The sequence below is a fragment of the Microtus ochrogaster genome, unplaced genomic scaffold (genome assembly GCF_000317375.1).
Source record: "Microtus ochrogaster isolate Prairie Vole_2 unplaced genomic scaffold, MicOch1.0 UNK2, whole genome shotgun sequence".
Taxonomy (NCBI): Eukaryota; Metazoa; Chordata; class Mammalia; order Rodentia; family Cricetidae; genus Microtus; species Microtus ochrogaster.
The window spans coordinates 21,768,969-21,794,147 of NW_004949100.1; the positions used below are offsets into that span (position 1 = coordinate 21,768,969).

At 40.0% G+C, this 25,179-nt stretch overlaps 2 protein-coding genes across 5 annotated transcripts in view; one reads left to right on the forward strand and one right to left on the reverse strand.

Moving 5' to 3' along the window:
* Arid4b (AT-rich interaction domain 4B) overlaps positions 1-25,179 on the forward strand; it is a 116,729-nt gene that overhangs the window by 12,863 nt on the left and 78,687 nt on the right. The gene's annotated exons all lie outside the window — the stretch shown is intronic.
* LOC101988389 (60S ribosomal protein L39) lies at positions 6,669-7,035 on the reverse strand. Its single transcript, XM_005365432.3, has one exon. The coding sequence runs from the start codon at positions 6,974-6,976 to the stop codon at positions 6,821-6,823; it is 156 nt and encodes a 51-aa protein (XP_005365489.1). The 5' UTR covers positions 6,977-7,035; the 3' UTR covers positions 6,669-6,820.

The following is a 25,179-nucleotide window of genomic DNA, read 5'->3' on the forward strand; positions in this document are numbered from 1 at the left end:
ATCTGACTTCTGAGTTTTTATCTGTAATAGAATAACTTAGGTAAACAAACGCAACAGAGTGCTGTGGTGGCAGGTCAAACCCAAGGTCTTGTGCATACAGGTTACCACTAAGCTGTACCTCTAGGCCCAAGGTCTTGTGCATACAGGTACTCTACCACTAAGCTGTACCTGTTGGCCCAGGTTTGGAAACATTTGACTTCAGAACACTATTTCTTTTTTTTTTTTATATTCCCTCAGTTGTTTCTTTTTTTTTATATTTATTTATTTATTATGTATACAATATTCTGTCTGTGTGAATGTCTGCAGGCCAGAAGAGGGCACTAGACCTCTTTACAGATGGTTGTGAGCCACCATGTGGTTGCCGGGAACTGAACTCAGGACCTTTGGAAGAGCAGGCAATGCTCGTAACCACTGAGCCATCTCTCCAGCCCCCCAGAACACTATTTCTTTTAGCCATTGATGACTACTTAATAAGCTTCATTGAAAATAATGCTTTTGGCTCTTAACGGTACTCTAGCTTCTGCCCAGCTGACTGCTTTCCTGCAATGTACATAATAAATTTTTCTTTTGGAAAAAAAATAAAAGAGAAAATGTAATCACTTCTGTAGCAGAAATGAACATTTGGAGCTATTGAACCTTTCAGCAAAGATGTACAGAGAAAAAGATTTACTTAAACTGATAGGTAAGATGACTTTTAAAAACCGCCCAGTTAGTGGTGTTAGTCATTAAAGGTATATAGCTAGGACACAGAGAAATCTTTCTATCCTTTATTGATTGCTGAAATTTAGGTACAGTTTTTTGAGTTGAAGGTAAATTAATTCATATTTTTTTTTTGCAAAATGGGGATAAAAAAATCACTGTTCAACAAAGTTGTAGATATATTTAGTGAAAAATACATTGAAACTACTTTACAGAGTGCTTGATGAGGTTCAGAGAGGCCAGTACATGTGGTAGCTGTGCTAGTCTGTTGGGAGCATGAACTGCTCTGTAAACTAGTATAGTGAGGAATTATTAGGACTTTTTGGGATTAAGTTGTAACTTCTGTTTACCATGTTGTATACAGTTTCTGAGATAGCTAGCATCCACATGTGAAGTTAGTTATAGTAATCATCCTAAGGGCTTGTTGGGAGCGACTAAATGTAATAATAGTGGTTACTACATAGCATATAGTTTTTAAAGACAGGGTTTCTCTGTGTAGCTCTGGTTGTCCTGGAACACACTCTGTAGACCAGGCTGGTCTTGAACTCAGAGATTCATTTGCCTCTGCCTTCTGAGTGCTGGGATTAAAGACATGAGCCACCAAATTTGACTATTTGGTTTTGTTTTTATGGTTTAAATTCTACAAGACAGTGTGGTGGAAGGATTGTGCTCTACTCCTCTCCACCCCCTTTTATCCCTCTTCCCCGCTTGAACTCTGGTCCAGGCTGTGCTGGAGCAGTGCCGCCTGACTTAGGAGAAAGGGGACATATATTTACTGTGAAGAGGTGAATAGTTTCTGACTACAACACGCTTTCTAGTTAGTTTGCTTATTATGTTTGTATGTGTGTGTGGGAAGAGTATATCGAGGTCAGAGAACAACTTTGCAGAGTCTTTTCCTCTCTTCCACTGTGTGATTTCCAGGGTAAGTGCTTTTACTCACGTGGTAAGTGCTTTTACCTTCTGAAGCTTCCTAACTGGTCTTCTGTTATTTTGAGACAAAGACTTGTATAACTCAGGTCTTGTATAACTCAAACTCCCTTTGTAGCCAAGGATGATTGATAACTTACCTCTATCTTCCATGTGTCTGTGTAACATCACAGGCAGCCTCATTCAGATTTCTCTTGTTTTTTTTTTTTTTGTTTTGTTTTTCTGAGATAAGAGTTTCTCTGAGAAACAGCCCTGGCTGTCCTGGAACTCACTTTGTAGACCAGGCTGGCCTCAAACTCAGAGAGATCCACTTGCTTCCAGATCTGTCATTCTTTTTAATGACTTCAGCAAGGTTTTATTTGCATTCAGCATGTCATTTTCTTTTTTACCAAATAACATACAGGGACTACTATGAAGGCATGACTTGAGTGGTGTTTGGCATTTGTTAGTTGATTTGAATGTCTAGTGCTTCTAGGAGGTGAACAGTCTTTCAGGACCTATAATGTGTATGGAGTCTTAACAGCCTTGTGAAGTGATTTTGCAGTTGCTGCTAGTGAAGTCTAATTATTCTGCATACCTCAGCTTCCTTAGCTTACCAAAATGATTCAGCCTTTTAACCCTCTTTGTAAAATGGGATTACTTTCTACTTTACCACATTGGAATTTGATGAAGATAATGTGCTGGTGCAGACCAGCTATCCATAGACGATACCTGAAATAAACAGGTGCTTTTTGGTTGATCTTAACTTCAACTGCGGTTGAACTTAGTTTCCAAAGTAGCTCGTGTCTTGATTAAGTCCAAACTGTGTACCTGGAGCTCATTAAGCTTGGTTATAGGAAACAGAACAAGGTGTGCGGGATTTAGATGCATCCTAAAGAGTGAGACTTTCTAGCTGATGTTTACTTTTCCTTTGAGTCCTCTAAAGTCTGGGTTTTTAAACTCACAGAGATCTGCCTGCCTCTGCCTCTTGAGTGCTGGAATTAAAGGCATGCACCACCACTGCCTGGCAAACTGTTTTTTTTTTTATCCCTTGAGATAATCATACAATTCACTTTGATTTTATTCACCACCCTCATTCCTCACCCTAGCTCCTCCCAGAAATGAAGGTAAGAACTCTTCATTTTACTTGACTTCATTCCTTTTTAAAACAACCCATGAACTCATTTGTGTTGACCGGATACTGGATGAGGGACCATCCACCGGAGTATGATTGACCTACCAGGAGCCACACCTTTAAAGAGAAATGGCCCTCCTCCCGCAGCAGCCATTGAGTGTCCCCACCTAGGGGTGGGGGCTTATGAACCCCCTGTTCACTCCATTCTGGAATGCTGACTGGCTTGCTCTTGTGCAGGTCCTGTGCAATGAGTCATAGCTCCTGTGAACCTATAAGCATAAATGGTTTTATTATCTCCAGAAGGTACTGTTTTGCTCCTCTTCTTGTTTTCCTTTCTTGTCTTCTCTTCTGAGATAATCCCTGAGCCTTGGGGAGGGGATGTGATACAGAGTTCATTTTGTGGTTGAGCACTCCTGATGCTTTGTCTGGTTGTGAGTTTCTGTGTGAACCACCATGAGATAGGGTCTTAATGAACCTCAGGCTGGCCTCAAACTTACAGCGTAGTTGCAGATAAGCTTGGATTCATCTTCCTACCGCTACTTTCATATACTGGATTTACAAGTGTGAGCCACTGCACTTAGCCTTTTATTTGAGTCATCTTTTTGATTTGGTCTTTTAGCTTACCAAACAGTGGTAATGGAAGACAAGATTTGCAGTGAAGGAACATGTGGTGAGGATGACTGCTAGCCCTTCTAATAGGAATCTTAGGAGCAGGCAGAAATCTTCTGTGTATCTTCAGTTTAACAGTTGAAGCACACTGCTCTAGAATACATTCCGTGCATTTCTGTATCAGCCTTGGCTAGGTAATCTTGTAGAAAAAGAGAGCTGGTTTTTGCTTGTGGACTGGCAAGTCTTGATGACCTGCTTTCCATCCCTGGGTCCAATCAGGTGAAAGGAGAGAACCCATGCCTGAAACTTCCATAGTACTGTGGCAAGCCCACCCTCAAATAGATAGATAGATAGATAGATAGATAGATAGATAGATAGATAGATAGATAGATAGATAGATAAATGCAACAAATAGTTTAAAGGTTTTTGGCCTTTAAGATTTTTTTTTTAATGTATCTAAGGGTTTTTGCCTTCCTGCATATGTCTGAGTACCACATGCGTTATCTAGTGCTTGTGAAGGCCAGAGAGGACAGTGGATACCCTAGAACTGGAGTGAGTAATGGCTGCTGAGCCATATTTCCAGTTTTGGTTTTTTTTTGTGGGGTAGGTGGGAGAAGTATATGTAGGAACACAGGATCTTGTTGTGTATTCCTGGCTGGCCTGGCACTTGGACTGTATGTAGAACAGTTCATCTCAAACTTACAGTAATCTGTCCTTCTGCCTTATGTCCCAAATATTGGGACTGCAGATGTGTTGTATTTACTATGCCTGGAAAACTGTGTTTATTGATGTACAGAGAATTTTTTTCTTTTTCTTTTTGGAAAACCAGTACCACCAGTGCTAATGCCCCCTTATTTTTTAAAGTAAATTTTAGTTATTTTATTGGTTTCATTGTAAAATATAGGTAAAATTTTACATAATTAAAAATATAACTATATTTTCTTGTCATATGTCTTGCTAAAAGTACAACTGTATTGGGGCTAGAGAGATGGTTTAACAGTAAAAAACACTTGCTGCTCTTACAGAGGTTCCTAGTATTCATGTGGTTCACAACAACCATGAACCAGTTACAGGGAGTCCGGCACTCTCTCTTCTGACCACCATAGGCACCAGAGACTGTGCAATGAAACCTCTGAAACTATGCAGCAAAAGAAATCTTTCCTCCTTTTAATTATTTCTGTGGCAGTGAGAAAAGTCTAGCACATTGTCTTAATTGTGTTTAAATTGAAACAAAATCCTAGAGACTAAAATATGCTCTGTAGTCTGTACAAATAAGATGAAATGCTGTAAAGGAAACATCTGAATATATTTTGAAGAAGTGTCATAGAACCTTGTTTACCTTACTTTTAAAAGGATTTAGTGGGATGGAGGTTATTTATCACAGAGTAATTTCTTAAAAATTATTCTAATCCTTTATATCTCTAATAAGGTATAATGTGAGAGATAGTAGTGGTTATAAAAAATGATGGTCAAATGTCACTAAGTGTTCATGTCTTCAAAGCAAAGCTGATTTTCATGACTGTACTACAAGGGTAGGTTTACAGATGGGAGAATGAGGCCCAGAGAACAGGAATTTGAACTCATCCTGGCACCAGAGCTTGTCATCTTAGCAACCACACTGCCTGCCTGTTGGTTGCTGGGTGGAATGAAAGTGGTAGTTGTTTCTTTTGTAGGGTTGCTGGAGTAGAGTGATGTGGTATGAGGACCAGTGTTTCAGCAATCCACTTAAATATTTAAGGAAGGGACTCAGTGTTGAAATTCCTTCTTGAGTCAATAAAAAGTAATGCCACACGTGCTTTTTAGAGTCTAGTTCTCTCCTTCTCCATGCTGAGGATTAAAGCTGGAACCTTGTGTGTCACAGCACATGCCTCTCACTGAGCTCCATCCTTAGCCTGGGGGAGGTTTGTGTTCTACAGTCGGACACTGTCAGGGACGTTGAAGATTCTTTTGGTAATTTGTAAATGTAGCTTTAGAATTTTGCAAGATAGTAAGTACTGTTGGTATCTGCCACAACTGGAGAAGAATTTTGAATTCCGACTCCAGAGTAGACTAACTTCCTGATCAGTGAAGGAACTAGTGTTCATTTTCCTGCCGTCCCAGAAAACTTTGGCCTTTTCAACTAGTGCTAGACTTTACATTTCCTCAAATGGTACTGTAAGCTCCAGTAGCAAAGTACTTGTCTCTGAGAGTGCAGGGGTATGTGCACTCTTAATTTTTAACATGTTGGACTTTTAAAATCTGAAACTTCTTCGGATTTTAAAAATTCAGATAAAGTTATAGAAAAATCTTTGGTCATTTACTTGTATTAGGTTAATATGCTAGCAGTATTATGATGGAGGAAGGTCATTGGCTAATAAAGAAACTGCCTTGGCCCATTTGATAGGCCAGCCTTTAGGTGGGTGGAGTAAACAGAACAGAATGCTGGGAGGAAGAGGAAGTGAGCTTATATGCCTTAGCTCTGCTCTCTGGGACAGACACCGTGAAGCTCCAACCCAGGATGGATGTAGGCTAGAATCTTCCCGGTAAGCGCACCTTGGGGTGCTACACACATTAATAGAAATGGGAAATCAAGATGTAAGAATTAGCCAGTAAGAAGCTAGAGCAAATGGGCCAGGCAGTGTTTAAATGAATACAATTTGTGTGTTGTTATTTCGGGGTATAAGCTGGCCAGGTGGCCAGGAGCCAGGCTGTGAGAAGAGGCCTGCAGTTCCCTTACTACAGTATTAGGTTCATATGCTAGCAGTGATTCTCAGCTTTTCTAATGCTGTGACCCTTTAATATAGTTCCTCATGTTATAACTTTTGTTGCTGTTTCATAGCTGTAGTTTTGCAACTGTTATGAATCATAATGTAAATATTTGTATTTTCCAATAGTCTTAGGTGACCCCTGTGAAAGGGTCATTTGACCCCCAAAGAGATTGTGACCCACAGTTTAAGAACCGCTGCTTAAAAGACTCTAGAAAGACCCACAGGATGGCAGAGTTTTGGTATTTCTTTTGTTTTGCTGTGTTGGGGCTTGAACTGGACAAACAGTGTGAGCTACACCCTGAGTTCCAGGACAGGACAGCAGTGTGTGCATATAGGTTGAGGCCAGCTTTTATGGCAAACATTATATATGACTGGTTACCCCTGAAGTCACAGTGTAAATTGTTTGGATTGTAGTATTAACTGTGATTAGGTGTTGATGAGACAGCTGCAGGGTCTTAAAAACAGTGACAGTCTCAGATCTCACTAAAGCAGGATGAAGTAGCACATTATCAGATCAACTTTCTGCCTGACGGATCTTAGCTGTGTATAGGCAGTATCTTTTTTTTTTTTTCCAAAAGGTTCTACATTTTATTACTGGCAAACCACTCCCAACTTAAACATAATCAAGTCTCCAGATTGAAAATGTTGAACTTCATCTTGTAGTTGAACACTCATCAAGGATCACGATTCATCATTAATTGTTTTGCCATTCATTGTTGACTCCTTACAGGCCCAGCTTCGTTCTCCTCCAGTGTCTTCTCTTGGAGTTGTACCTGATTTTGTTGCCAGTTTTCATCCGAATCCACTGGGGAATAGGACGATTTTGCTTTTGTTTCTTAGCCAGGAACCGCTTGATTCTGAAAGTCTTGTGAGAAGACATGGCGAGAAGGCTAGGCAGGCAGGTGGCGCACGATGGCGAAGGAAAGGCGAAGAGAAGCGGCAGTATCTTTTTGTTGTTGTTTTTGTTTGTTTGTTTTTCCAGATAGGGTTTCTTTGTGTAACAGTCCTGGTTGTCCTGGAACTTGGTTTGTAGATCAGGTTGGCCTCAAACTCACTGAGATCCACCTGCCTCTGCCTCCTAAGTGCTGCAATTAAAAGTGTGCACCTCTACTGCCTGGCTAGGCGGTATTTGTTTATAAAGCAGGTAATCATAAATGTATTGAAGTAGGGATTTTTAGTTTTGGAAAATGAAAGATAGAGTAAATACTCTAGAGACTAGAGTAAATATTCTAGAGACTTTTAAAATTAGGCATTTAGAAATACATGTACATACTGCTGAAAAAAACTAAGATAATAGAAATTTGTAGAAACAAAAGATTGATTTCACATAATTTACATTTTGGCATGTATTTATTTTGTTCTACTGCCCCCTCCACTATGTGACATTTTAAAGGAATCCTAGATACTAATTCAACTCTTAATATATCTACTAGCACATTTGGACTTTTAAAAATTATAGCCACAGTTGTGTTAGTGTTAACAAGTTCTTAAATTCCTTAACATACTCTAGCCAGAATGTTGTTCACATTTGCTTTGTCTCAAAAGTTGTCTTTACAATTCGTTTTTTTAATGCAGGAGTCAGAAATTTTCACACATGCAAGAACTGTCTACACAAGTGTAGTCTATTTTCTCCTTTCCCTTCACCTGTGCGTGTTCTGTTTGGCTGGTTGTGTAGCTTTGTTTAACCCCTGTACTTCCTGTATTCAGGCCATTAGTTCTGAAGCCTTTGGTCAGCATTAGCATGGCAAGCTCTGTGTTCTTCCTGTTGGTATCATCATTAGGTTGTTCAGTTTTTTTTTTTTTTTTTTTTTTTTTTATACTCAACTCTTTATTTCCACCCAGGCCTGGTCAGGTACTAACAGCCTTTCTAATAGCTTTCACTCACAGATGTTAGGAGCCGCAGTGCTGCTTTGACCGTACCCCAAGAACGATAAAAGGTGCTGTTCTTTTGGAGAGAACATCTCAGTGGTAGAGTTCTTTGCCTAACATAAAAGACGATTTTCTCATTATATCTTACTGACATTTATTAGTTCAAATCCTTGTACAAAGAAAACATCTTACATCTATTTACCTTCTTTGTTTTGCTAGGTTTGGGGGTAATTAGTTGGTGCTCTGGTGACTGCCTGTTGGGACCAATTGTTTCTTAAAGTGTCATGGATCTTTATTTGATGGGCTTTAAAAACCAATGTAGTTGTTCTCTGTTCCTTTCATTTTGCTTTCTTTCTTTCCTCTTTTTTCCCTCCCCTGTTTTTTGAGACAGGGTTTCTCTGTGTAGTCTTGGAGACTGTCCTGGAACTCGCTCTGTAGACCAGGCTGGTCTCGATCTCACAGAGATCTGCCTACCTCTGCCTCCCGAGTGCTGGGATTAAAGGCATGTGCTACCACCACCCAGCTTCCTTTTTTAAAAAATAAAATTTAGTTTCTTTTTAAAAATTTAAATTATCTGAAAATCTTATTATTTAATTGTATGTACGTGTATGTGTCTATGTGAGGGTATGTGCACAAAGTGCAGGTGCCTGCGGAGTACAGAAGAGGGGGCATCAGAGTCCCCTGGAGCTGCAGTTCAAGGTGATGGATGTGAGCCACCTCGTTTGAGTGCTGGAAACCGAATTCAGGCAATCTGCAAGAGAAATAAATGCTCTAGCCGGGCGGTGGTGGCGCACGCCTTTAATCCCAGCACTCAGGAGGAGAGGCAGTCGGATCTCTGTGAGTTCGAGGCCAGCCTGGTCTAGAAAGAGCTAGTGCCAGGACAGGAACCAAAAGCTACAGAGAAACCCTGTCTAGAAAAATTAAAAAAAAAAAAAAAAAAAAAAAAGAAAAAGAAATAAATGCTCTTAACTGCTGAACCATGTCCAGCTCCTGATTTCTTTCTTATTTATTAATATTTTTTTTATGTGATAGATATTTTCCCTGTGTTTATCAAATCCCCTAGGATTGGAATTGCAGATGAGCTGTCATGTGGATATTGGGAATTGAACCTAGGTCCTCTGGAAGAGTAGTCAGTGCTGTTAACCACTGAGCCATCTCTTCAGCATGCCCTCCCTCACCCCCCCAAAGCAAGATCTCATGTAACCTAGACTGGTCTCTAACTCACTGTGTAAGCAAGGCTGCTCTTGAATTCTTGACTCCTTCTGCCTCTGCTTCTGAGGTGTTGGAATGGCAGGTGTCATCGTTCACCTGGCTACAGTTGTGCTTTAGATATTGTCTGTTGTCTGTCTGTGTCCAGATGGAGTCCTCTGTTCTTGATGAGAATAACTTCATTTTCTCAGGTTAATCCTGTGTGCATTTCCTGCCCTAGCCCCAGAATCAGCTATTTCTTTATAAAGAGCTCTGGTTTCCTCAAATGGGAAATGGGCCTTAGTGATCACAGTCAGTTGTCAGGGATGTTTATTGCTGTTGGATTGCTCATTGCTTTAATAAATTTCAAAAAGAAAATTTAGAATACATTGCTATAATCCCAGCACTCAGGAGGCTGAAGAAAGAGATCAGTAGTTTGGGCTAGACCTTGTCAAAACAAAACAAAACTTAGAATCATGAATATGTACTGACTTCATACTGATATTTTTAGTTTGCATAAAAGTTTTTTTTTTATGACATTTGTGTGTGTGTGTACCTGTATGAGCTCACACATGTACATTCTTGAGCTGAAGAATAGTTTTGATTGGTTCTCCCCACTGTTTGGGTTCTGGGGCTCATAGTCAGGAGTAGCAGCAGTTACCTATTTGCTAAACCATTTTGCTGGACCTACAGTTTTAATTTATTTATAGTGAAAATAGATTTGGATCTAGAAGACTGTGCTCAGTTTAGATGACCCTACTTTGGTTGACAGTATACAAAGGCATCCAGATCAGGAGCCAGTGGACCATGTATGTGCCTTCTCACCCTTAGTGCTTGATCAGGGTGTTGACATGTATCATGTCAATGTCAGAGCCTATTTTTGTAGCCTATTTTGTCTGGTGATATTGACATGGACACCCACAGTGAAACAGATTTGTTGTCTTCTATCTACTTCCTCTCTGGGTCAATTGGTCAAGGGGAGTTTGGTGGCATAGTGGTCCAGTACCTGAGCACTTGTACCAGGAACCTTTGGGTTATCTGTAGAGCAGTGTTTCTTAACCTGTGGGTCACAACCCCTGGGGGTGGATGTCAAATAACCCTTTTCCCAGGGGTCACATATCAGATATTCTGCATATCAGATATTTACATTATGAATCATAACAGTAGCAAAATTACAGTTAGGAAGTGGCAATGAAAATAATTTTATGGTTGGGGGTCACTACAACATGAAGAACTGTATTAAAGGGTTACAACATTAGGAAGGTTGAGAACCACTGCTCTAGATAGAGCCTTAGTATCTTGGACTGCCTGAAGATGGGCATGTGTGGATGGACTGTGAATACCTTTCAGCCTTCTTCGCTTGGTATCTTTAGTGCAGCTTTGGGCCTTGTATTTGTATGCTCATCCATTCCTTGCAGGTGCTATCTTGGTAAAAAAGGCTCATTTAGCTTTAATGTGTGTATCTTTCTCCTCTGTATTAACCACTCTTCTGTTGCTGTGATAAAATACCATGATCAAGGCAATTTATAGAGGGAAGAGTTTTTGTTTTGGTTTATGGCCCCATCATGAGTCCATCATGTTGGGGAGGCATGACTGCTGGAGCAGGAAACCAAGAGCTTACATCCTCAGCTGTAAGCATAAAGCACAGCAATCTGGCACATTCAGGTTTTGTAGTAGTTCTCTTAAGCAGGTAGCCACACTGCTATGCAGCAGTTGATAGGCACACACAGCATTGTTACTGTTCTAGCATCATGTTCTGCAGCTTTGCAGGCTGGGCATATACGCTCTGAAGCTGATGAGCTGCTGACATTGGGGCAGGTATGGGTGAGGAGTAGCAGGTAAGTGGTGACAAGAACTTTGTCCTTCTGCAAAGGGTGAAGAAGAAGTGAGACTTAGGGCTGGAGAGATGGCTTAGTGGTTAAGAGCACTGGTAGTTCTTCTCGAGGTCCTGAGTTCAATTCCCAGCACCACATGGTGGCTCACAACCATCTGTAATGCAATCTGGTGCCCTCTTCTGGCCTGCAGGCATACATGCAGATAGAGCACTGCATACAAAATAAATGAATAAATAAATCTTTAAAAAGTGAGAGTTAGGGAGGCTTATAGGTGGGTAGAGGATCGAGGTAAGGTGGTAAGAACGGAGGACAGAGGGACCTATGAGAAAGTGCCCTGAGGTCTAGTCTGCATAAGTGCATATGAAAGTGGGAGTGGAAAGAGAGTGCTAGCAATATGGGGAGAGAGGGTCACTTGGTCATTTGAGCATATGCATCTAGGCCAGTGAGTCTTTTCAGTATGTTGCCTTCAGTTGCTAGCCACTGAGCATAGGGCATGACAATGCAGGAATGGCCTAGCTGCCAGTGCTAGCCATTCCCTCTCCAGGGGATCACTGCCTGGAATGAAAAGGAAAGGGGACAGGCTAGACACCTTGATTGTGTAGAAAGGATCCAGAAAATGGATTACCTTGAAGCCAGGCTTGAGGTGCTTACAGAATCCTTTCTATTGGCCTTGCTAGCAACACCCTTTTCCAGGCAACAGGGTCCTTTTTGTACAGGGCTAACATTGAATAGCTCCAAGTTCCATTGCCCCAAGTAGAATGGATAGCCAGGAGACAAAGCATGAGGTTGGGTTATGTTTGCTAACAGTGCTGAAGTGTCAGGACCTACAGAGCTATTGTTGGGTTCAAAGAGAGGCTGATGGGACATTAGTACCAGAGATAGCGCTGGACTAGAGCCTGGCCCTTTGGCTCTAACCTCTGTGAAATACAGGAAGAGGTGCAGCCAAAAAAGGCAGTTCTAGGAACAGATTTTGCTGGTCCCAAGCTCCCTTCTGTCTCAGTGATGAGATGCCAATGTGTCACATTCCAGTAGAACCTTGCCTCCTAGGACCCCTGTCCCCACATCCCCTATTGCCTTTTCTGCTATCAACAGGTATTGAACTTTCAATTTACCCAGAAAAGACCGTTGCTCCTGCAGACTAGAAACCACCTGTGCTCTTGCTTTTTAGTTTTTTGATGGAAAATATTTACCAGATTTCACAATGTTCAGTAGTATATTTTTAAAGTGATAATACTGGTTTGCAGATTAGCAAATCTCCATAGTCTATGTATAACTAAAGAAATTAAACTTTATTTTGTCTGTTTTCATTTAAATTTTAATTTATGCTTCCATGAACTTTTTTAAGATTCTGATTTAAAAGTCCATTGTAAGATTTCCAAGTCCACCAGATGGTTACTAGACATCAGCAAATAGTTCTAGTCTATATATCACATTTTAGAATTCAAGTTTTTGCTGGGTTTTGAACACATTGAATGCCATTAGAAAGCAGATGGAATTATAGTTGCTCACAGTTGAAATTGTAGTAACTTTAGATAGTAGTTTCGTTTCTGTAACCTCTGTCCATTATTGAGTTTTTTTCAGGCTGATGTTCCAAGACATAGATTTAACTTTCCAAATTATGTTCATCGTTTTCCAAACTAGACACTGCCGTCACCCCCCCCCCCCCAAACAAAGTTTCTCTGTGTAGCCCTGGCTGTTCTGGAACTCAGAACTCAGTATGTGGATCAGGCTGCCCTTGAACTCACCAATCCACCTGCCTTTGCTTCTCTAGTGCTGGGCATGCACCACTACTTCCAGCTAGACAGTTTTTTTAATCTTAGAATTAAGTGACTTAATTTTTATTTATGATAGCTGATCATACGTAGTTGTCTGGGTCTCCCTACCTCCCTTTTGCTTGCTTACAGTGTAGTCATCAGACCCAGGACCTTGTATATATTAGGCCAACACTCTGCTACTTAGCTATATACCCTCAGTCCCATTCATCATGGTGTAGACTCTCTCTCTTAATGTATGTATTTATTTGAGACAAGATCTTACTATGTATACAGGCTAGCTTCTGAAAGGGACTCCTCCTGCCCCAGGCTCCCAAATGACGGGATTACAGTTACACATCATTAAAATTGGATGTTTCATAATACTGTTTTTCAGCTTTAATTAGATAACTTTATGAAAAACTATGGTGCACTATGAGTTTTTAAATCCTTTGGAGGGGGCTGGAGAGATGGCTCAGTGGTTAAGAGCGCCGTCTGCTCTTCCAGAGGTCCTGAGTTCAATTCCCAGCAACCACATGGTGGCTCCAAACCATCTGTACTGAGATCTAGCGCCCTCCTCTGGCATTTGGGTATACATGGAGGCAGAAAGTTGTATACATAATAAATAAATTAAAAAAAAAATAAATCCTTTGGAGGTGTGTTGAGAACACAGGCTTTACTCACAGTCTTTGAAAGTCATCTGGTTGTAGCTTTTGAGACTCCCAGAAACAGCTTTGTGGTTCCAGATTAAAATTCCCTCTATTTATAGTCAGATGTGATCGCTCACGCCTTTTTAGTCCCAGCACTCAGGAAGCAAAGGCAGGTGGATCTCTGAGTTTGAGACCAGTGTGATCTACAGAATAAGTTCCAGGACAGTGAGGACTATTTTCATTAATGTTATTATACCCTCTTGAGTTTCCAAAATTTGACACATCTATACAAAGTTATTTCATTGACTAAATTAGCATAGACTTCCCCTAGTCTATTAAAAGTCCTTGACTAGACTGTAGCGGACAAATATTATTTACCTTCTCTGAGTTACAGATAGTCAGCACTGCCTGAGGGATAAGCAGTACGGTTCTAAGTAAAAGTAAGATCTTGGGTTTAGGCTGTCATGATGACTCTGAGGGTAAAGGCACTTACTACCATGCTTGATGACCTTGAGTTCAGTCTGCATGACCAAATGAAAAGAAAACCAAATCCCAAATCAGAGGTCACATTGTCCTCTGACCTCCATGCACACTTCCACATAAATAAATAAATTAATTAAATGCCGACAAAGAGAAACAGCTTGGTTTATTAGAAGGACTAAAGCTTTAGCTTTTGAGAATACAAGCAAACAAAGTCAGGGCTGAAAACAGTTACATAATATCATAGTGCTAAAGACAGACCAATAAATACTGGATTTTCTGGGTCCCTTCAAAAGACGTTGTTAGTTACGTAGTTGATTGTTGTGTGCGTGTATGTGGTGTATATATATGTGTGTGAAGACCAAAGGTTGATTTTGGATGTATTTGTCACTTGCTTCCCACCTTATTTTTTGAGACAGTTTTGACTGAACTAATTTAACTTTATTGACTGGCTAGTGGGCTCCAGGAATCCACCTCTGCCCCCAGTTACCAAAGTATTAGAGTTACAGGCACATGCTGCTGTGCCTGGCTTTTTTCATAGGTGTTGGTGATTCAAAATCAGGTCTTCATGTTGTACGTTTAGCACTTTGCCCACAATGCCCTATTCCCAGTCCCTTCCTTTTGATTATTTTAATTTCAGTGTGCCACAAAATTTTATTGTCTTATTTCATATCACATTCTTATAAATCATAAATATTCCTAGCCTAAGCCCAGTGTAAATGGCTCATCCCTTTAATCCCAGGATTTGGGAGGCAAAAGCAGGAGAATCTGAATTTGAGGCCAGCCTGGTCTACAGTGAGTTCCATAGTGAGACCTCATCTCTTCAAAAAAAAAAGTACCCTTGGCCTAGTAGTTTACATAGATTAGAAAGTTTTAGTGGTGATTTTAAGGCTGAAAAGTATTCCATCATTAGTAATACTGTTATTAATAAACACTATGCTAATTTTATTTTAATTTTTATATTCTTTTGTTTTCCAACATTTCCTCGGTCTTTTAAATTGCGTAAAGAGCCGGGTAGTGGTAGCGCACACCTTTAATCCTGGTGCTCAGGAGGTAGAGGCAGGCGAATCTCTGTGAGTTCGAGGCCAGACTGGTCTACAAGAGCTAGTTTCAGGACAAGCTCTAAAGCGACAGAGAAACCTTGTGTTGGACCCCCCCCCCAAAAAAAAAGATTAAATGGTGTAAAGAGTAGTTTTTCCAAAAGTAAAATTTCCAAGCTCCCTTGCATTTCTTCAGAGTATCCCTCACCACAAGAGAGTCATCAGAGCATGGAGGAGTAAGCTGTTCTCACTTGCATTCCTGGCAACCTGCTTAATAAGGTTGACCTGTGGAAAATCAGTCTGGTGGCAAGCCAGTCTTTGGGAGCTGTAGAGTCTGTGATATAATTTAGGGCTTCATTTGAAACTTTGCCTTCATTTGTGTCATTATGTCTACTGTATAAAATAACAGAAGTTACATATAACTTAGAGGTGTGGGAAATGATGACTTTCTTTGAGATTCGTTCCCAATATTGTTAAGTTTTATGTTTTTCAGGTAGCCAGATTTTAGTGATTGGTCTTCTGTTGTTTGATCCTGCCTAGAAAGTAGTCCTCTGTTGATTACAACATAACAGTTTCCCCTAATGGCTTGTAAGTTTGACCTGCTTTCCACTGGTTAAGAATTTTGCATGAGATTGAATTTCTGTTTACTGGATATGTTGCAAAATTAAGATAATGGGAATAAAATAATAGTGAAATGTTTTTGCTGCTGGATCAAATAAGTGTAATGTGAACATGGTAGACTTAATGGTATTGACAATGTTTTCCCTCATTAATAGTGCAAGAAAGCAAATCTATTGGGGATTTCCATCACCACTCTCAAGTTTGGTAATTTGCTGTGAGAACATACAGGCCTGATTCTTTGTGATAATTGTTTTTACAACCCTCCATGACTTCTTACAACAGAAAGATGGAAAGCAGAATCAGCAAAAGGAGAATATCAATGGGGTGAAGTTTGGGGGAAAACCAGGTACAGTTTCTCCCAGTACAGTCGCAAAAGTCACATCTAATTCTCCAAGAAACTGTGACAGTGTTCCTATGTGACAATGAAACTGGGAAGCTTGTTAGTGGCTGCTTGCAGGGCTTGGTGACCATCACAGAAATAAAATACCCCATGACTGGCATGTATATACATAGTTCCAGAGTCTGAGACTGAAAACAGGTGCCGAGCATAACCATTTTGTTTGCACCTGTAGGTCAGGCATAGTGAGCCTTTCTTATCAGTTGATGGTGGGAGCTCTTTAGAAATCTAGCTTTCTGTAAATTTCCAGGTGCCAGCTAATGCCAATCCTGTAAGCAGGCCTTGAGCAGAGCAGTCTCACTGGTTTTCTAGAGAGAAAGATTAGTTCTCCTTGCCTGTGATGATAATTTCATTTGAACTTATGTTTTTTTTTAATCTTCTAGAAGCACCCTTTAAAAAAATTTGTATAATATACTTAAATGAACTTTCTCTTTTGTTGTTTTGATTTTTTGAGATAGGATCTCGTTACATAACCTTGGTTGGCCTGGAGCTGGGTCTGTAGACAAGGCTGGCCTGGGACTCTTAGAAAGCAACCTGCTTGCCTTCAGAGTGCTAGGATTAAAAAAGGCATGCACTACTGCACCTGGCTTGTGAATTTTCTTTTATTGCCTTTTGCATGTTATATGGACATTACAGTTCAAAAAAATAAAATAGATTATTTATTTATTTAGGTTTTTCAAGACAGGTTTCACTGTAGCTTTGGAACCTGTCCTGGAACTTGTTCTGTAGACCAGGCTGGCCTCCAACTCAGAGATTTGCCTGTCTCTGCCTCGTCAGTACTGGGACTAAAGGTGTGCGCCAGCACTGACTGACTCCATTGTTGTTTTTGACGTCACTGACCATCATGTGCTGCAGACACCTAACCCATGACATGCTATAATACAGAGAGTTTTTTTGATGCATGTGCTATGAATGAAGTTCTGTCCATTTTTAGCCATAGAGTATAAAACAGATTGAGCCTGCACAGAAAGCAAAGATTGTGTGTTTCTTTTCATTCTTCATAATTTCTAGCTTGATGTTATAGTGAGACTTACATACCATGGTTTCCAGTATTCAGGTAAGTTATTTAGTATTCAGTTCATTTGAAAAAAAGAGTAGTTAATGGTTTCTAGACTTAAAGCTTATTTAATTTCTTGGGTAAAATTGAAACTGTTTTTAGTAAATCATTTTAAAGTTTAGGTCAATCATTTAGATATTTTAAAACTTAAAATTTTTCCTCTGAAGGCTTTGGCAACCTCTTTAGGACCCTATTTAAGTCAGCAAATAGAAATTTTAAAATGCGTACTTTTTCTTGGCACCTATCCAGGAATGTATCCTAATTTGGGTGATGGGCTTATTTACTCATGAACTTAGTTGCTATTAGAGTGGTACTTACTATTCTTGCATCATACCTCTCTATGACTTAACAGAAAGGTTAGCCAGTGGTTTTCTCATACATCCCTTTCTGAGGGACGAAGACAAGGAGAATCAGGATGTCAGGTAATAAGATTGGGTCATAAGCCATGCCATTTCACAGTTGTATCCTAATTCTTCCACATCCTGTTATCTTTCTACAGCTGTATCAAACTGGACTTCACAGAGATTCTGTCCAGTCTAGCCTGCAAATTCTTTGTGAAAATTACTCTGTTAACACATGTAAATAACATTGTATTCCAAAGATACAGAAGGTGAATACTTATGTTGGGAGTGTTAGTGCATGCCTGTGATTATTTAACTTTTCAAGTTCAAAGCAAGCTTGAACTACACGAATCCCTGTCCCAAAAAAACAAAACAGTAGGAATACACATTTTCTTTGTTGTTTTAAGTTCCACCATTTCAGTTGAAAGACCTAAAAAGTTTTAACGTAAACATGCTCTTAGGTTATTTCTACATAACATATCAAAAATTACCTTTTTGGTTTCTGCATTTGCATTTTGTGTTTTACAGTCAAAGTTGGCAATACTCGTATGTTATGGGTTTGATGAAACAACAGAGATAAGGTTAGTAGTAAATGGTCTGCTCTTGTGTGCCATTGCAATGCTGAACCGCGTGGCAAAGGGTCTGCAGCCTTTTGAATGGAGGAAATAATATGAGAATGGAATCCTGTGTATGACACTGCTCAATATTAAAAGCAATCTAGTCTGAAGTAGTCTGTATCGTGTTTTTACTATGAGTGTAAAGTTGTAGCAGTATATCACCCATCTTGTTAAATATATACTGTTTGAATTTCATGCATATTGGTAGTTTAAAATTTAGTTCTTCAGACCTTTTTACTTTATATTGTATAGTCCTGTAAACATACAGACATGTTGGGCCAGTGAGATGGCTCAGCAAATAAAGGCACTTGCTGGTAAGCTTGATGACTTCAGTTTGATCCCTAGACTCTACAGTGGAAGGGGAGAACCAGTTTCAGTAAACTGTCCTTTAGCTTCCACACGAATTCATATATAGACACACACAAAGAAGGTAACATTGTAGAGAATCATCATGTCTCAGGTGTGCATGTTTCATCTTTCAGGCAACAGGAAGTGGTCTGAGATACTAGGCGATAGGTATCTTGAGCATATATGAAACCTCCAAACCCACCTTCACAGTGACACACTCTCTCTAACAAGGCCATAACTCCTTATAGTGCCACTTCCTTTGGGGGCCATTTTCTTCATACCACCACAGTTACCTTTCCCACTGCTGTGACGGAAACACGTGAAAGCAGCTCGAGAGGAAGGGTTTGCTTTGGCTCTGGTCGTAGGAAGGCATATAGTCCATCAAGGCAGGGAAGGTGTGAGAGCAGGAACTTGAGGCAGATGGTGGTATTATGTCCACACTAGGAAGGCCAGATGTAAAACCTGAAGATCCACCTATTGATCCATTTAGTGAACTCCAACTCTTCAAGGTCCTACAGCCTTATAAAACTGTCACTAGCTAGAAACCAGGAGTTGAGACACATGAGACTGTGGGAGACATTTTACATGCACACAGAATTCCTTGCTCAACTCAGCTGATGAAATGTTCAGTTAGAATGTTTGAGATATTTGTTTTCAAGAATGTGCAGATACCACTTAATATTTGTGAATATGAAATTATCCCTTGGGCTGATAGTTATGGGTCCAAGATTTACTTAGTAGTTGTGGTTGTAGTTGTGAAGAAAGTTAAATGTAGGTAGAAAAGATTTTTGTGCTTAGGGAAAGGTGGTTTTTAAAAATAAAAAATTGGAATACCGATTTAAAAAAAAAAGAGCCCAGAATGACAGGTAGAGAACCTCAGTGAATTCATCTAAATTTATATTTGAAATGCCCAATATTTACAATACAAGGAAGTCATGTGCTCCTTCACCTGATCTGCCTGTTGGCATCCAGCATCATCAATTCTGTATCTCATTTCTCTCTCTCTCTTTTGTGTGTGATTTTCACCTGAAGACACACTCTCCTACCTACAGTGCATTCTACTCCAGAGGATGAAATCAGCAGTACTGCTATCCTGTCCAGGCCCTGCCAACTCGCTAATAATCATCCATTTTCCTTTCTGGCCCATCTCTATCTAGTAACATATATTGTCTTTCTCTTCAGAATCCTTATCTTTCCCCATATTTCATTTTCTTTATAATTTGAGTGACCATATACTATTCTGTAGAAAGTACAACTTCAGTTTGGACTGTTTCTCAATTTGTAGACCCAGTCTTGGCTGGAAGGCTTCTTCCTAGTGCATCCCATGTGCCGTCCCTGGGAATGGAATGCAGTCTAGGAGTGTACTAGAATCTACTAATCAGACTTCCCACTGGTCAGCTTGGCATGTGTTTCTGTGTTATTCACCTGTGTCATTGTGGCCAAAGGATGATTCTTTGTTTCAGTCACATTTATTAACACCGTATTGAATAGATGAGCACTTTTCTTTTTTGCATCTTAAATTTGTTCATTCATTCATATAAATACGGAGGCCTAGATTCCAGGGCGTTGTTTGGATAGACATCCCATGTTGTGGGTGTATGTGGAGATCAGAGGACAGCTTTCAAGAGCTGGTTTAGCCTTTGTAAAACAAATAATACAAACCCAGAGACAGATATTGTGGTTCAAGCTGAAGACCAGAAAAGCAAGGCAACCAGACACCAGAGAGTTTTTTTTACCTTTGCTAATACTCAGACCGAAGGGTTGATCTTATCTAAAGATTGCATCTGTTTCCACCAAACCTCAGATTCCAAACTGAATTCCTGTCTTTTCCCCTTTATATTGCTTTCTCCACCCAGCCATGTCACTCCTGTCTCTACCTACCTAGTGCTGGGATTTCAAGTGCTAGGATTAAAGGTGTGTGATTCCCAAACACTTACGAGCCACCACCATCTGGATCTGTTTCTGGGTCCATCTTGTGTAGCTAAGGGTAGCATTGAACTCACAGAGATCTGTCTGCCTCCGTCTCCCAAGTCCTGGGATTAAAGATGTATGCCACCACTCCCTTGCTTCTAGGGGTTTAGCTTTGCACTCTGATCTTTAGGCAAGTTTTATTTATTAAAATACAGATAAAATATTACTACAAGCTTTTCCTGACGACTTAGGTTATTAGGCTTGTACAATAAGAGCTTTTATCTGCTAAGCTAAATTATCCTTCACCCTCCCATAACTTTTCTTTAGAGACAGCATTCTCAAAAATGAACCTAGGGTTTATTTATTGGCTGGACTGGCTGATCCCTGAGCTCCATCTACTTGTCTCTGCCTCTACTCCAGTGTTGGAATAGATGCTGAGTTATAGATGCTCAGGTTTTGTTTTTGTTTTTCTTTTTTGTTTTTTTTCCCCCATGCTATTTATTGAGCTCTACATTTTCTCTGCTCCCCTCTCTGCCTCTCCCCTCCCTCCTTCAATCCTCCCCCAAGGTCCCCATGCTCCCAATTTACTTAGGAGATCTTGTCTTTTTATACTGTCTGCTTTTCATGTAGATTATATCTATGTAAGTCTCTCTTAGTGTCCTCATTGTTGTCTAAGTTCTCTGGGATTGTGGTTTGTAGGCTGGCTTTCTTTGCTTTATGTTTAAAAACCACCTATGAGTGAGTACATGTGATAATTGTCTTTCTAAAATAATGTTTTCTAGTTTTATCTATTTTCCTGCAAAATTCAAGATGTCATTTTTTCTGCTGTGTAGTACTCCATTGAGTAAATGTACCACATTTTTTTTTTTTTAATTCATTCTTCCATCGAGGGGCATTTAGGTTGTTTCCAGGTTCTGGCTATTACAAACAAAGCTCCTATGGACATAGTTGAGCACATGTCCTTGTGGCACACTTGAGCATCCTTTGAATATATATCCAAAAGTGGTATTAATGGGTCTTGAGGAAGGTTGTTTCCTAATTTTCTGAGAAATTGCCACACTGACATCCAAAGGGGCTGTACCAGCTTGCACTCCCACCAGCAATGAAGAAATGTTCCCTTTTCCCCACAACCTTTCCAGCATAAGTTGTCATCAGTGTTTTTGATCTTGGCCATTCTTAACAGGTGTTAGATGCAATCTCAGAGTTGTTTTGATTTGCATTTCTCTGATGACAAAGGATATTGAACATTTCCTTAAGTGTCTTTCACCCATTTAGATTCCTCTGTTGAGAGTTCTCTGTTTAGGTACTCCATTTTTTTTTTTTATTGGATTATGTGATCTTTTGGTGTCCAATTTCTTGAGTTCTTTCTATATTTTGGAGCTCAGATCTCTGTCTGATGTGGGGTTAATGAAGATCTTTTCTCATTCTGTAGGCTGTCGTTTTGTCTTGTTGACCTTGTCCTTTGTTTACAGAAGCTTTTCAGTTTCAGGAGGTCCCATTTGTTGTTTCTCCCAGTGTCTGTGCTGCTGGGGTTATATTTAAGAAGTGGTTCCCTGTGCCAAAGCGTTCAAGTGTACTTCCTACTTTCTCTTATAAGGTTCAGTGTGGCTGGCTTTATGTTGAGGTCTTTGATCAATTTGGACTTGAGTTTTGTGCATGGTGATAAATAAGGCTCTTTTCATTTTTCTACATCCAGTTATGCCAGCACCACTTGTTAAATATGCTTTCTTTTTTCCATTGGTTTTTTTTTTCTTCTTTATCAAAGATCAGGTGTTCGAAGATGTGTGGATTGATATCCGGGTCTTCTATTTGGTTCCATTGTCCTCCTGTCTTGTCCTTAGGCCAGTACCAGGCTGTTTTCAGTACTGTAGCTCTGTAGTAGAGTTTGAAGTCAGGGATTGTGATGCCTCCAGAAGTTCTTTTATTGTACAGAATTGTTTTGGCTATCCTGGGTTTTTTGCTTTTCCAAATGAAGTTGAGTACCATTCTTTCAAGGTCTTTGAAAAATTTTGCTGGGCTTTTGCTGGGCTTGTTTTTGTTTTTCTAATATGGATGCTGGGAATCCAAACTCAGGTTCTCATTCTTGTCCAGCACATTATTAATGACTGTGCCATCTCCCTGATCCCATAGATTTCTATTGAGTTCCTAATAACATTGTCATCTTATTTTAAAATAAATATAAATAACTTGTAATGGGATATGTAGAGCTTATGTTGACTGGTTTGACTTACATGTGCAGCCCTAAAGATATGTTGGACAACAAGTATTTATGTGATACATAATCTTACCTAGTTTGGACTGGTTATGAACTCACTATAAATATGGACTCCGGATTCTCTTGCCTCTACCCTCCAAGTACTGGAATCACAGGTATGTACTACCTATATCTCCCTACACCTACCATTAATTGCTTACTTTTCTGCTCAGTTTGCCTCATTTGACTAGTAAGAGTCCTTCAAACTGCTTCTGTGTCTCTTTGAGATGTCTCTACCCTTCACTTTCTACTATAAAATGTTTCAGACTCTTGCTGTGTTTCTTCCCAACATTGAAACCAGCCCTGTCTCTTAAGGATTCCTGTTTCCCTTTAAGGGAGTACATGCTTTAGAAATTGATTTTATGCCATTGATATATTAGGTTCCTCTTTGCTCCAACTTTTCTGTTACTTGTTGCTGGGCTTTCTTGGTGAACAGAGTTAGGAAATACAATAAATATAATGTATATGTGTGTACTCACACATGTGTGCACATGTATATATATATTCCCCCCTCTGCGTGAATGTAAATTTATACTTCCCCTTTCTATATACTTTCTGTATACTGTGAGCCCAAACCATTATACTGCCACTTTTAATCCAGTACTTTGCTACCCTTTTTCTTTTTTCATTTTTATTGATTCTTTGTCAGTTTCATATCATGCATCCCAATCTCACTTATTTTCTTGTTTCCTAATATTTGTCCTCTGCTCTTGCAGCCCTCTCCCATCAAAACCAACTTTAAAAGAAAAACCAAAACCAAACAAAATAAAAATAGAAACAACAACAATAACAACCAAAAAGAAGGATCTTGTCTTGAAAGCTGTAGTATGGCCTGGTGAGCCACACAGTTTACCCTTTAGTCCATTCGTCTTTACTTGCAAGTGTGCATTGGTCTGGCGCTAGGCTTGTGGTTTCTGTACACCATAGATAATAGGCTCTCACTGGGAATACTCTTGGATTTCCTGTTGTCCTGTGTCATGGAGATCCTCCTGTTGTGGATCTGCAGGTTTATCCCCTTCATGTGCTTGAGCAGTTCATAGATTCGGTGGATGCTGGGGTAGGCCAACTCAGCCCTGGTTCTGGGCCTGTGTGGTAATTGGACTGATTGATGAGCTTGCAAGCTTTCTCTCATCATCACTACCCAGGTGAGCTCTCCACCAGTGTCTCAGCTAGTTCACCCAATGTAACCTACAGCAAGAAACAGGGCTCTGGGGCCTCCAGACAAGGTCCAGGGCCTTCTCCTGATTGCTGTAGGGGGAATATTAGGGGTTGATGGGGTCAGCTCTCCTGTTCTCATACTCTCATGACTAGCTCACTTGGCCCCAACAACAGGGTCAGCTCTAGTGTGCTGCCCAGACTGGGTGTGTTGCAGCTGTGTGAGGGTAGGGCTAGGTCTCTCACTCCCGACTGGGATCAGCTTCATTAGTAGAAAGAGTTGGAGGGGGAAGGGCATCCTGCCCTCTTTCCTTCTCTGTAACCTTTGACTGTCCTCAGAGTAGCAAAGTTTCCAGCCATTTTGCTTATCTCCTAGCCTTACTCAACCTCATTCATGTCTTCAGCTGTATAGCCAGGATGTGCCTTTGTGTGTCAGTATGGGATTCCCTTCTGCATGCTAGGAATATTATTTATTACCATTGGTTATTAAAGAAGCAGTTTCAGCCAATGCTTAGTAGAGTAAAGCCAGGTGGGAAATCCAAACAGAGATATAGAAAGTAGGCGGAGTCAAGGAGAGGTCATGGAGCTGCTGCCATGTAGCTGCTGAAGGAGACAGATGCCAGAACTCTAGAACCTTACCCAGTAGGCCACAACTTCGTGGCGGCACACAGATTAAATAGAAACGGGTTAATTCAAGATGTAAGAGTTAGCTATAAAAAATGCATAAACTATTGGCCAAGCAGTGTTGTAATTAATATAATTTTTGTGTGATTATTTGGGTCTGGCCAGGAAATGAAGGAGCAGGCTCCACATACAGTGTGTCACTCTTAGTTAGACTTCTTTTCATAGCCTTGTATACTTAGCTTTTGTTTCTCCGTCCTTGGGCCTTCCTAAACTTAACTTATTAGCCCATGTCCTTTGTCCCACAAAAGAAGAGAGGGGACATGGCCAAGAGAAAATTTTAAGTTAGAGTGTATAGTTTTATTTCCTATATATGTTCTCTAAAATAGTTGTATATATTAAACTTTTTTTTTAGTACTAACTTATGGCATACTGATGGATTCTTATTCATATTCCAGTTGGAACTCTCTCTCCATTGTTTTAATGCCACTCTGGGATTGTCATATAACAAATAGGTTGCTTTTCACAGATTTATTGCCACTCTGTATGTTTAAGTGTATTTATTACTGTTTTTAGCATCAAATTTGATAGTCTTGTTTTCTGATTCTCCCAGTTGCATCAGCACTATAACCAATTTAAATGCCTCTTTCTTTCCAAGAAACTACTTCACTAAAATGTTACATAGCATGTTTTGGGTTTTAAAGGATTGATCTTAATAACTAAATGTTTTTTGGCAGTATCAGTGTTTTACCCAGCCATTTCAAGAACTGATTTAGCTGTTGTTCTAACACTTTCTGTGGTGAACTGCAGCCTGGAGGTGCATTAGAGATCACTCTTAGTGCCTTTATGTACTTGTATGGCTTCCCTGACACTTTGAAGGGGGTTTAGCCACTGGGAGTGAATTTTCAAATTGCTTTTTTAAATGTTCCCATGGAACCGAATAGAGAG

What these genes read in the sequence shown, in the direction of transcription:
- LOC101988389 (XM_005365432.3), bottom strand. Translation starts at nt 6,976, where the DNA reads ATGTCTTCTCACAAGACTTTCAGAATCAAGCGGTTCCTGGCTAAGAAA.